General features: G+C 49.9%; 1 protein-coding gene across 1 annotated transcript; it reads right to left on the reverse strand.

Annotated features, from left to right (window-relative positions):
• Window positions 1–478: 478 nt before the first annotated feature.
• On the reverse strand, window positions 479–5,636 carry LOC119105822 (ubiquitin-conjugating enzyme E2 G1). The gene is made up of 4 exons (XM_037229357.1): window positions 5,566–5,636; window positions 2,405–2,505; window positions 2,132–2,229; window positions 479–1,605 (listed from the first exon to the last, which is right to left on the reverse strand). Exons 3-4 carry the CDS (start codon window positions 2,163–2,165, stop codon window positions 1,406–1,408), a joined length of 234 nt encoding a protein of 77 aa, XP_037085252.1. The 5' UTR covers window positions 2,166–2,229; window positions 2,405–2,505; window positions 5,566–5,636; the 3' UTR covers window positions 479–1,405.
• Window positions 5,637–13,687: the final 8,051 nt, after the last annotated feature.

Genomic DNA, 13,687 nt, shown 5'->3' on the forward strand with positions numbered 1-13,687 from the left:
ACGGCCTCTGTCGTAAAGTGACTCGGATCAAACTGTCACCAGGTCAGCATTCCGGTGAGGTCCTCAGAAAGATCAGGATCCGCGGACCGGGGGGCGCAGATTCGTCTCTGCACCCTGAGCTTATTGAGGTCCGCCCCCTTTCGGGGGACGGGTGTTTTTAAGGTGAGAAGAAGCCATAAAAGGAGGTTTTCATTTCGGCACCGGGGCTCTCCACCCACCACGGAGCCCAACTGGGGGATGGCCCAACACTCCCTCGGGAGCTGGTCACCGCCAGGACTACCCCGGTGCTATACGGGGCGAGCGACGCCTCCCACACGGCCAGGTGTAACCGGGGACACCCCTCCCCGTCCTAACCGTGGTTCAGCGCCGCCGCCCCTTGACCCCTTAAGCCGCTGCGCGTGGCCAGGCGCCCCAAGCGGAAACCCGCAAAGAGCACCCAACGGCACCGCGAGCGACAAGCCGCTAGACCCGTGTGGGGCCCCACGGGCCCCCACGACCCCGGATATCCTGGCCAAAGCGGAGTGTTGGGACGCGCCGTGACTAACCCGCACGACACGCACGGCACCCCGATAAAACGAGGATGAGGAGTGGTGATAGGGTCGGATGCGGGAGTGTGGGTAATGTGGAGGGAACGGGCGGGACAAGGAGCAGGAGCTCACGTGCCGGCAGGGTCGCTACGCCCTGACAGGAACAGCTTGCGCTGTCCACCCGTTACCGGAGCTGGCACCCGAGGGGGCGCTAGTCCCCTACACCGGCCGAAGCCGGTGCCCCTGCGGGGACTCCAACTCCGCCCCAGGTACATAAATGTGAGGAATCAATTCTACTATGACTCAATAATTTGGTCGACTTTTCATCCATTTTCGATTATCTCCGAAGTGAAGCCTAAGACTGCCGCGATGAAATGTGTTACGCAGAAAATGGATGCGAAAGACTGCAAATACGCAAAGCTGCTACGCGCATTGCATATACGGGGATAGTGACACGTACGAATGCCCGTAAGATGAAACAGGATGCAATAAATTGCGCGCATGACAAACCAGAAGCACGTTTATGGAGTTACACGAGCACGTCAATATGTGGCGGTTCGTATTGCGCGTTCCAAATTTATATACAAAGATCTATTCGCACGTCAACTTGCGCGTAGGCAAATTTGAGTGCAAATGGAGAACGTCAAAGCATGCAATATGACATTTCGTATCCAAAGAAATGCGCCACCGAGAAGTACGGCATGAAGTTTTGTAAAAAAAAAAAAAACGGAGGAAAACGTCATCCCACAATCACACTGCATGCCGCCCTGTTAGCCTCAGACGAGCTGAAGTGTGCTCGTGCTGGACGCTGGTCACGCGCGCAGACTGACCAGGACATCCTCCAACTGACCTCAGCCGCAACCGCGCCCCACCGCAGGTCACGGGACGGCGACACTCACAGCGGCGTCCACGTTGGCCGGGCCTTCGTCGTTGGGGTCGGCCAGCATGGAGATCACCGAGATGAGAATCGTCTCCACCGTGTGCACGGGCAGCCGTCGCTCCGACGCCTTCTCGTAGCCGCACGTGTCGTCGCAGGGCTCGTGCAGGATCGAGATGCACACGTCACCGTTCTTCTCGACTGTTGGCCGCAGAGTGGTGGTCACGAGGCGTGGGGGCGGGTGGGGGTAAGCTTGGCCACGCAGGGTGAGAGAATAGGCGTCCCCATTTCTTAACACCGACGGTGATGTGCATATGTGCATATGCATGTCATGAAAAAATAAGGTCGACTCAACCGCTTTAAAAACGTTCCTATAGCCACGACGGGCCTTTCCTCACAATAAGGATGAAGCTTAAAATCTTCAAAAAAAAGGTTTACAGTACCACTGATGACGGATTCGGCATTATTTTCCGTGTTAGCGGTCAAGTCATCGCAGCAACACCTAATGCCGAGACAGACAGTTTATGCCAGTCTGTCAGTGTGAGCACATTTTGGAAGGAAAAAACTGGGCCACGTCTTGTAGCTGACCCAGCAGAGCTGTGAACGCTCTGGAGAACAGATGATTGTAATTGTCGATGTCCGTGACATTGCCGACCAGAACTGACACTACCTTTTATGCCACACTGGACTGATTACACTGCAACAAAAACATGTACATGATACTCACTGTTAGGATGGCACACTTCGGTGATGAACTTCATCTTTGGAGGCCAATGGGGATATTCCTTCGGAAAGTGAAGGTGAGCCTTGAAGAAGCCGCCCTCGCTGGAACAAGCACTTAACTCATCCACGGCATGAATGCAACTTGTTCCCATCAAGCAGATCTGTGACATATTCTAAGACAAGTTGAGGCAGTTCTGACAAAACCTTCTGTGCCTAGAAAGTGAATATGGACTATTATAAAAGGCAATTTGTAGCCAACTGATGGATTATTACTTACAAGTGTGTCTGAAGGGCCTATGATGAGAACTTCCCACTTGAAGATGTCATTGTCATCAATAAGGCCTGCTGAGAACCCATTGACGGGGTTCATGTTCAGTTCTGAAATCAGGAGCATGTTTCATCATCATGGGATTTCATTAAAAACACATTTAACTCACAGGAAGCAAAGCAATGTCCACAACAGGAGTATGGATTCAGCACTGACATGTGCACCACCAATGCTTTACATCTGGTGGAATACCACCATTATCAACTGGGCCCAATGAGCACATAGCAGCAGGATTGTTCTTTAGTTCTAGAGTGACAACCCTATTCAATACCATCAAAAAATTTCATCACAAGAAGACATTACCACAAAAAGAGCATATTCCATAAGATAAGACTCAATGCAATACTGCCATGGGTGTCACTGGGATTATATGCTAAAGGAGAGCTGCTGGTGCTTGGATGTCCAGCTGATCATTTTGATGGTCAACCTGCTCATACAATGCAATTATTGTTGACAATGGGATGGGACAAAGTGTCAAAGAGAGGTGGTGATGTCTTCCTTTGGTGATACCATGTAGCTATGATAATAATTGAAGTAATATCACAGTTCAGGAAAGGTTTAAAACAACCACACAGGGATGTCAATCAATACATGACATCACACCATTGTCTGAATACATTAACACCAAGGACCGCCACTGAGGAATGCATGCAATCCATGTGAACCTCTTCATTTTCTAAACTGCTGACAGTGATGACAAGTCCTGGGCTTGCTCTGTTGGTTGACAGTAGCATTGTCACATCATAGTGTGACTGGTTGGGAATTTTTGGGATTAAGTGAGCACTTCTTTTAAAGACAACAAGGTAAGCCAATTGGGCTACAGGGCATATACTATAATAAAGGTATTTTGTTTGATCAGTCCATGCAGCACATCAATAACACATACTGATAATTTACTAATAGCACATTTTTATCAAGGTGAATGCATCAGTACACAGGGTACAGACAGCTGAGTCAATGAGTCAACAACACAAATGTCAAAGAATAACACACCCAAATAATCATACAAGTCAGTTTACTACAACAAAAGCTATAAAAATATGTGAAGCCAACCTCAACAAACCCACCCAAGATGGATGTCACGTACAAAGCATAATCACCTACTTATGATGCAATAATCATCTTCTAGCTTGATACTGTACAAGTTATCCAGAAATTAAAACTAAATCAAAATATCTTGAGGGATATGTAGCTACAGCTCAGTTCTCAGAGAATATGCTGACTAGTACCTTTAGTTTGATATCTCGTCATTTTCCTTTCGCGTAAATTGATTTTTTCTGCTTTTTCATACATTCCACATTACCATATAAAGCACAACAAATGCATGCCAAAATATAAAGTCAGACAAACACAATATCCAGGCAAACCCCAAGAGCCACACCAGCATGCTTCTTTTTTAACACCATATATGACAAAACAAACTATAAAAGTTTAACTGTTCATGCACACAGAGAAACATAACATAGCAGGGTCCCAGTATTATGGATCAGCACACATTGGCTCCCTACATGGAAACCCATGAAGGCTCTTGCATTGAATCCCCAATGATGTATGGGGCTACCTATAAACTATGGTATCTGTTTGGATCATTGTTGCCATCCCTTCTCCAACTGCTTACATATTGGTTATGGTGGGTATATTATAGTCCCCCTCCCCTACTGCTGTGTCAAGAATGACATAACAAAAAGAAACATCTGTTTGGCATCTAATTAAGTTAGGGATGCCTGTCATCTTCTGCTAGATGCATTCCTTGTCAAAACAGGAAGCCAATTGCATCCAGCTTAAGTTTCAAGTTCTTTTAATCCATTTCTGCATGGTTTACAACCAGATATGGCTGTAATGTTAGGCTGCCAAGAACCTCACCTCCCTGCATTGCAACACTTCTGTTACACTCCATTAACCCTTTCCCTTTTATGTATGACATGATTGATGGATGCCCACCTTCCTCCAAAAATTGTAGACTGTGTACTACTTGTAAAAAATAATGATCTTTACATCTTCTAATTCATTTTCGAAACACATAGAACATAATGTATTAGACATGTGGCAAACCATGCTCAGAGCCCAATTAGTGACAAACACAGTTAACCAATGACCATTCTGACATCACCGATCAGCCTTCCTCATGGAAACGGAGTTACAGTTCAGGTGTTTGTGCGGATGAGATTAATCAAGTGCAATCCCTTTCTCTAATATTACTGGTAACAGTATGTGTGATTTACCCAGAAGTTTTTGTTGCTCGGCCTGAAAATGGGCAAAAGCAATGCAGAAACTATGACCTTATAGTTTGTGAATACAGGCAGCACAACGTGACATGATATAAAAACCTGGGCTTACCAGCCAGTTGTTTTCTGAGCAGGAGCAGAAGAGAAGATCGTGTTTCTGACATCTAAAAGGTTAAATAGAGAAAACTGAGCTTAACCCTCCACCACCCCACACAAGCAGCATCAGAAATGATCTGTTCTGCTCTAGGGCCTTGAGAAATGAGAACACACTTTCACCTTCTGCACACGCGCAGCGATCATCTGTCTTCGTCCGGATCAGCTGAGAAACGCACAGGGCCAGAGCCCTGTGGTTATGCCCAAGCCTAACGAAACAACATTTACTGCCTATGCAACCCAATTTGCTGTTCTGCTAGTGATTAAACCCAGTCATCGGAAAGCCCTCTCGCGGGCTGTAGTCTGTAGATGCAGCTGCATTCAAGTGAACTGTAGAGTTACGCTCATGTAGGACGGCGCAAAACTTTTGCCCGGTCTTCAGTCGCAAGCAGGGGCGTAATTATGTAAACAAGTAAAAGGAAACGGGGGCCTGAACGATGAGAAATGAAGAAGCCTGCGGTTAAAAAACGTCAGTGAGCGGGTTTCTCCCCGGATTTGGCCGATCTTCTCTAAGTAGGAGAAGGAGCCCCCGATGTGTCAAGGGAAAACACAAGGAGCGAAAACAGATTTAACTTGCACATCACCATCAATGGTCAATAGTGTCTCGAGGTGTCCGCGCAAAGTATCGCAAGTGCTGCTCATGGCGCTATCATTTCTTGGGAGTTGATGGCACTGGAATGGTACCCGAAATGCCTACTCGGCAGAGGATATGGAGACATCCCAGGAGCTTACCGTAATGTTCGCCACGCGCGGCTTGACGTGACAGCTGCGTACAAAACCTCACAAACCAAGGTTCACCGGAAGACTGTATTTCGCGTAGTGCTGAGGACGCTGGTACGCCATAGTGGTGAACTAATACTACAGAAAGGTCAGTGTTACGAAATCACCGCTCGTGCATTCGCGTACACTACACTTATAATAGTTCAACATTTTGGAGTGAGGATTGCGTCTTGAAGACTTTTTGCTCACTACCCTGCGGTTTCATTAGGTTTCACGCAAATTTGGATGATTATGGAGCGCCTGGCGACCTTTCCGGTCCCCACCTCCGTTACTTCATCCGGTTCCTACGTTTCTCCGTAATTGCATGAAATTCGATCGGACCCTAACGACAGATGAAACTGAACTCGGCATTCATACGCAACGTGCAAAGTTTCAAGGTGCGGGAACTTTGCTTTGCCCACTTTTGGCACTTCTCATCTAACGACTGCATGACCTACTAACATTGCATTTGTGCACAGGCCCCTGACTGAATTCCCAGTTCATTCTAGGCAGGGGGGCTACAACGGTGAGCTGCGGCCGCCTCTTCGGTGTCAAACACGCCAGACCCGTTTCCCAATGACCGCTTAATTTGAAGTCCTCGCGATGTGCCGCCTCACCAGGACGTGTTGCGACCATCCGCCAATACCTTATGCCATCCACTAAACGGCAAACACCGGCTCCAATGCATTTAATTCAAAACAAATTACGTCAACCAGAAGAAGGCTCTGGTAATGTATCGAAACAAACTGCCGTTTTATTCTTGATTTCTGGGTCTCACCTGACGATTGTCGGACCCGGAATAATGCTTCCTATCAATGTGACAAAATGTACATTACCTTGTTGATGCCCAGGTGTATCGCAACACTGCGTGGATGCCGCCAAAAATTGTGTGGTGCGAAGTAAAGCAAAGGCTCTAGATTGTCGTCCACTTGGTTGTGCAGGATCACGCAGCCCAGTCGAGTGATACGCAAATGGGTCTTGGCGCAGGGCCCTAAGATTGTCTCGTGACAAAAACCACAATATTCGACGCCAAAAATTTCCCGTTGCCTAAACGGCTCAAGAGGCATCTTTAAATGATCGCACAGTGTACATTCCTCCCTGCAATGACAATCGTGAATTAAGGTTCGCGATTGTTCCCGATTTGTTCGACTTTGTTGTCGATTTTGATCGATTCGGTTTGTTCGATTGGTTTGATTTGCACGATTGTTCCACGTTAACGATTGTTCTCTGTTGCGTGGAAGCCAAATCGTCGTCGGCAAAAGGTCACACAGTTTTACAATTATCATGTATTTATTTTCGCAAAATTCTACGAGCACAAACACTCAATAACAAAAACGGAACAACCCTGTTTTCGAAGCGGGCTCCTCCAGCCCGAAGAAAGCAATAGCGTGCGATACCTGAACGAACTATCGCTTCCGTGGGCCAACCACCGCTCCCTGTCGCTGACTCAGAGACACCGCCCAGACTGGGGTGTGGAAGCCCAGAGCAGCACCGTGCAGTGCGGTGTTAGCGCCATGCTGCGGCACACACGGAGCAGATCACAGCGCCAATGACAAACAAGGAAATCGCATCAGTGCCAGATCACGGACAGCCAAACTTCAACGAGCGCAATCAACTTGTCGGCATCGGTAGCAGTGAGCAATGCAAGTTCAACGCGACGAACGCACGTCACCGCACAGGCGACATCACTGGAATCTGATGCGCACATCACGTCAGTAGAGCGTGACAAACGCGCGCTTGACGTCATCATTCATAAAACCTTCCAAGACATTAAGCCGACTCTGACGCCGAACGTGTTAGCCCTATACATGTTGGCGTGCTGCTCCGATCCCCAGGCATGATCTCAGCCGCCCAGCCTTGGTCACAGGACCTTGCAGCCAGGCCACAAACATCACGGTCACCACATCACCGCTCGCCAGTAGTCCGGACGGGACGCGCCCAGCAGTCGGTCACAACCCCGAGGGAGCGGGCCCAGCAGACGCCGCGGAGAGTGTGGGTCAACTTGGTGACATAGGGAACCATGTCGTCACACACATTCGGTGACAATCAGGTTAACAGCGTTCACGGCTCGCGAGAGTGAACAGCCGCTGGCTGACCCCCCACGCCCCCGGATATCCTGGCCAAAGTGGAGTGTTGGGACGCGCCGTGACTGACCCGCACGACGCGCCCCTCAGCCACCAGGATCCGATCAACCCGGGGACGTGGGCGAGGGGGCACGGCAACCCCGATAAAACGAGGACGAGGAGTGGTGATAGGACCGGATGCGGGAGCGTGGGCAATGTGGAGGGAGCGGGTGGGATAAGGAGCAGGAGCTCACGTACCGGCAGGGTCGCTGCACCCTGAGAGGAGCAGCTTGTGCTGTCCACCCGTTACCGGAGCTGGGACCCGAGGGGGCGCGAAACAACTGCCTTCGGGTAGCCAGCGAAGGTTCGTTGGCTTCCACAAGCAAGCTGGCTGTCGGAGACGTACGAAATGCACCAGTAATGATTCTCAACGCAGCATGATGGACCGCATTCAATGTGCGTTTTACGGACTCAGAGGTGCCATCATATACAAAACACGCATAGTCCAGCTTGGGGCGTATCAGTGAACGGTATAACAATAAAAGTGTTTTCCGATCTGCTTCGTACGATGTTCGTGCCACACATTTTAGTATGTTCAGTGTTTTAAAACACTTGTCACGCAGAATGAAATGAATGAATGAAATGCCTATCAAAATGTAATCCCAAAAACCGTGTCGCCGTATTGCAGGGGATCGACTGTCCATAAAGCTTAAGCACCACGTCGGGACACTGACGCCGGTGTCGACAAAAGTGGACGGAGACTGTCTTCGAGGTCGAAAACCGTAACCCGTTGAGCATGCTCCATCTTTCTAAGCGAGCCACAGCCAACTGCAATTGGCGCGACACGGACGTTGCCGCTGCAGAGCTGCACCAGATGGCGAGGTCATCAACAAAAAGCGAGCGACCGATCGCCTGGGGAAGACTGTCACCAACATCATTTATCATGACGGCAAACAACGCAACACTCAAAACACTGCCCCGGGGTATGCTGCTCTCTTGGGTGTATCTTTTCGAGCATATGGAACCAACGCGGACGCGGAAGAAGCGGTCAGCAAGGAAGTTCGCAAGAAAGGTACCTATAGCTCCGCGTATGCCATACTGGAACAGCTTCCGTAAGATATCATATCGCCAGGTGGTGTCGTAAGCCCTTTCGATATCGAAGAACACAGCTCCTACATGTCACCTTTCCCTAAAAGAAATGCCCACAGTTCAGTCCAAGGCTAAAAGATGATCAATGGCGCTGCGGTTTTCCTGAAACCACACTGGGCGTTTGAGAACATATTGTTGTTTTCTAAAAACCAAGACATCGTGTCTGAACCATCCACTTCAGAAGTCCGCACATAGAGGAGGTCAGCGCAATTGGACGGTAGTCCGATGGATCCTTCCCATTCTCACCAGGCTTCAACAGCGGAACTATTAGCGACTCTCGCCAAGGCGTCGGGAACTCTCTTGTCTCCCACAACCGGTTGAATGCCACCAACATAGCTTGTGTTGCTGTTGATGGAAGTCACCGCAGCATATCATTATGAATGAAATCCGGACCTTCCGCCACGCTGCGCAGAGTTAATGGCAGACATCAGTTCAAGCATTGTGAAAGGCTTGTTATATGAAAACTCTTCGGCTGCATGAAAGTTTATCTGAGCTGCTCCGCAACGAGCACGACGGCGTATGAAATCGGGAGCGGCAGTTGTTCACCCACAACGCCCCGCGAACACACGAGCCATTTCATTCGCCAAATCAGATGGGTGCATTGCGTCATGGCCATTCATACGGAGCACGCGGTGCGGCACTGAGGAGTGTTGGCCTGCTATACGCTTCACCCGCGCCCAAACCACCGAAACCGGCGTTTGACAATTAAGCTGGCCCACATATAAACGCCTAGACGTACGCTTGGCCTCCATGGTAGTACGGCGGGCTGCCGCCCGAGTTCGTCGAAAAGCGATTAAGTTGTCCGTAGTGCTGTGCCCATCAAAGTCTCACAGTTTTTTTTTTTTAACGCGCACGTGTAGCGTCGCGGCACTGGTCCGTCCACCACGGAACAGGGGGACGGCGTGGGACACCGGATGTACGTGGTATTCTTTCTTCTGCCGATCGTAAGATTGTGGAGGTAAGCTCCTCTACAGATGCAGGCTCACCCGCCGAAACGGAAGCCAACCTGGTTTCCACCCGTGCCTGAAATTCATCCCAGTCAGCCTTTCTAAGATTCTACCGTTGTGGCCTGGAGCCGAGAGCTGCTCCGTTCTGGTGACACAACCAGATGGGGTAGTGACCACTACCAAAGGAGTCGTTTTCACCGAACATGTCAGGTGTACCGCCAGTTGGGGGCTTGCAAAACTCAAGTCCAGCGCAGATGTCTGACCTGACGGCAGCATCCTTTGAGTTCGGGTTCCGTTGTTTAAAAGACAGAGGTTCATCGTGTAAAAAAGTTTCGCAATGCCGGCCGCGAGTGTTGGTCTGGGCACAACCCCAAGATGTGTGGTGAACATTGAAGTTGCCCAGCAAAAGAAGAGAGGCCTGGGAAACTCGGCCAACAGAAGTCTCATTTCTGACGTCATAAACGGAGTACCAGGAGGTAAGTAAAGCGAGCAGACGGTTATCACACAACACCCGAAAAGTACCTTAGCTGCGACAGCTTGCTGGTCAGAGTGTAAGACGACGCGTTGGACGGAGGCACTGTGGTGCACAGCCAAAAAAACTCCGTCGCGTGCAACTGAATCATCTGGCGTATCCCGACGCATTACGGTGCAGCTCGGGATACTAAACTGAGAGCCAGGTGCCAGTTTGGTCTTCTGCAGGCAGACGATGGCCGGATAGCGCCGATTCAGAATGACTCTGAGATCGTGTAGACTAGTTCTCACGCCCCTGCAGTTCCACTATAAGATACCTGTCATAGAGCTAAGAAGTGAGAGCAGTCACCACACCTAGCTCAGCAGCACAGCACGCAGAATATCACAGTCGAGACGCCTGCAAGGGGGCGTACTAAAAAGGGGTCAAAGTCACACTTTAAGATGCGACATGGTTGAACAGAACTGGGCTGCGCCTGTTGCACCGTTGACCGTTGACCGAACCGTTGACATTGGAAACAGCGCATTGGATTGGGAACAAAAGGACCGACTTTCACGCGGGCATAGCCCACACGGATATGGTATGGTAGGTCTGGACGATTCAAAGTGACAATGATTTCGTTCGTAGCGTTCAGTTCTCCTCCTCTCCTGACCAGGATTCTGCGCACGGCGGTTACGTCGAACTCCGAAAGCTCCTCGACGATTTCGCTCTCACTTACATCACGGAGGTCAAAGCAATGTACAACGCCTCTAGATGAGTTTATTTATGTTGTGTGGTGTTACTGTCAAAGCTACGGCTTTGTCATGTTTCCCATTCTCATCACGAATACTATAAATTATCTCCGCTGGAGAAGATAGAATCCGAGGGCAAGGGGGGCCGAATTTCCCTCGCAGCTGGGCCTCAACGCTGTCCGACCTCCTTTCGGGGGCCGAGCGTTTGTTGAGTTTTGATAAGCCATGCGATTCCTTGCAAGCATTCTGCACCGGGGCTCCCCACCCAACCCGGAGCCCAACTGGGGGGCGGTCCAACACTCCCTCGGGAGTTGGTCACCGCCAGGGCTACCCCGGTGCTATACGGGGCGAACGACGCCTTCCGCACGGCGAGGTGTAGCCGGGGAGGCCCCTCCCCGTCCTGACCCTGGTTTAGCGCCGCCGCCCCTTGACCCCTTAAGCCGCTGCGCGTGGTCGGGCGCCCCAAGCGGAAACCCGCACGGAACATCCAACCGCAGCGCGAGCCACAAGCCGCTAGACCCGTGTGGGGCCCCACAGGCCTCCTGCGCCCCCGGATATCCTGGCCAAACTTGAGCGTTGGGACGCGCCGTGACTGACCCCACAACGCGCCCCTCAGCAACCAGGATCCGATCAACCCGGGGACGCGGGCGAAGGGATAAGGCAACCCCGACAAAACGAGGATTAGGAGCGGTGAGTGGGCCGGATGCAGGAAAGGGGTAATGGGAAGGGAGCGGGCGGGACAAGGGTCGGGAGCTTACGTACGGGCAGGGTCGCTACGCCCTGAGAAGAACAGCTTGCGCTGTCCACCTGTTACCGGAGATGGGACCCGAGGGGGCGCTGGTCCCCTACGCCGGCCGAAGCCGGTGCCCCTGCGGGGAACTTTCGGCTTGTTCGTCTGTGGGTCGTGCAGCCCTTAGGAGCGGTGCCGCGCCATTAGGGATGCAGCGCAGGTACACAGATGTAAAATGATATGGACATTGGATATTTAGATGTGAAAAGATACAGCCATTTGATTTATGCCCCCAGTGAATTAGCTTAGTGACATTGCGCTGGTGCTGTACTGGCGTTAACGTGTTTCACAACGTGTGATCTTGGCGTTTTCTGTGGTTTGCGGGTACACTGCGTCGTGTGTGCATGCCTTGGCAGCAGTGGGCGGGCGACTGGTATTACAGCATTACCAACTGTTGTCAGCGCCGACACCCCCATCAACGTTTTAAAACCTTTGTTCTACCCTGAAGGGTCATGGAGACCTCTGGGCTTGTCTGTGTGCGATTCCAACAGCCATTAGCGGCAGTGCTGATGCATGAGCTAACTGGATAGGCCCATGTATGACATGCCATTCATAATGCAATCCAGGGCAGAGTAACATTGCCAAATTTTAATAAGATATGTGGATATGAAGTACTCTTCACCCCAATCATGGTGGGAATCATTTCTTTAAGGTGTGTCATGTATAGATTTCAAGACAACCATTCCCTTTGCAGATGTTAATGCCATGCCTAGCTGGTCTTAGTGATTGCCAAAGACCACTAGAGATTGGCTGCTTGCATTTCTCAAACTTTCTAGCTTCGTAAGCTGGTGTTTCCTTCCTATGCTTTTTGTATATGCTCAAACCTACTGTATTTTTGGAGCTATGGAGCTGATAGCGAGTTGATGATATTAATAATCATATTGTAAAGATGCCAATCCCAATTAAGGCTGACAGAGACCAATGCTTAAAATATTTGCACCTGTTGCACTTTTCCTCACAGCACATTATGACAAGTTTGTGACTGAAATGTCATGCAAGTCACAATTTAAATAGGGGCATCTGGGGCATGGTAATAAGTGCAGCTACATTCTAGCCTAAGTGAAATCTTTCTCACCTTAGGGAAAGATTCTGCGCTGATGTGATACCCGCCAGGGCTTTTACGGACTTAGGTATACTTAATTTGGGACCAAGGGTGTAGTTTCCTATTTGGTTTGATGGGGTGCTAGCCCCTCCTCACCTTTGAGAAGAAACTTGGTAAAACAAGGGGAAGATGGTTTGCATTTTTTGGGGGATAAAATGTTTCTCTGCTCATCCGCTCCACAAACTATGAATACAAAACTACATCACCTGGGACGCCGAGCCGCTGCGTCATCGGGGCCCGGAGGCCAATGCGGCAGGGGCGGAGCAATCATTTCCTCCTCGCAGAGCAATCCAGCCGTCCAAAGTTGGCATCGCTGCATCTATTCACCGGGGTCGAGTCTGATACAATACTTTTCTCAGTGTATGGAAATGCGCTGAATTTATATGCTGCCTTTATGTACGCTACCAACCAGCCGCGCTATCACGGCTTCACACGCGGCCCCTCAAAACATGTCGCAAGTCTACATAAATGGCGCGTACGAAATAGCAGCCCTCAACGACAGAGCCGCGTTCAGTTATCTATCGGTTTTGCTATTGCTTTATGACTTTGTAAAAAACATTCATTTGTAAAACCCGGCTCAAACAAGAGATAAATTTAAAAGACGTAAATAATCACATAAATACAAAACCAAAAGTTCTGCTCAATGGAGAACAAGAAACCCTGCTTCAGCCTGATATTCAGATCATGATTCTGTGGCAACCCTCCGTAGATCGATAGAAAAATGTCACGCTTTTGTTCAATGCCACCTTTACGTACTCCATCACGTATTGAGCTCGGATTTCTTAGTGGAAAATATGCCTTCTCTTCGATGCTAAATTCTCCCTAAGAGCCGGAAACCCGCGGA

This window comes from Pollicipes pollicipes, unplaced genomic scaffold, assembly GCF_011947565.3.
Source record: "Pollicipes pollicipes isolate AB1234 unplaced genomic scaffold, Ppol_2.1 Scaffold_6138;HRSCAF=7277_pilon_pilon_pilon, whole genome shotgun sequence".
NCBI lineage: Eukaryota > Metazoa > Arthropoda > Thecostraca > Pollicipedomorpha > Pollicipedidae > Pollicipes > Pollicipes pollicipes.

Coding starts and splice junctions, on each gene's coding strand:
- LOC119105822 (XM_037229357.1), bottom strand. CDS start 2,165: ATGAAGTTCATCACCGAAGTGTGCCATCCTAACA. Junction 1,606..2,131: donor CGAAGTGTGCCATCCTAACA/GTGAGTATCATG, acceptor TGCGGCCAACAG/TCGAGAAGAACGGTGACGTG.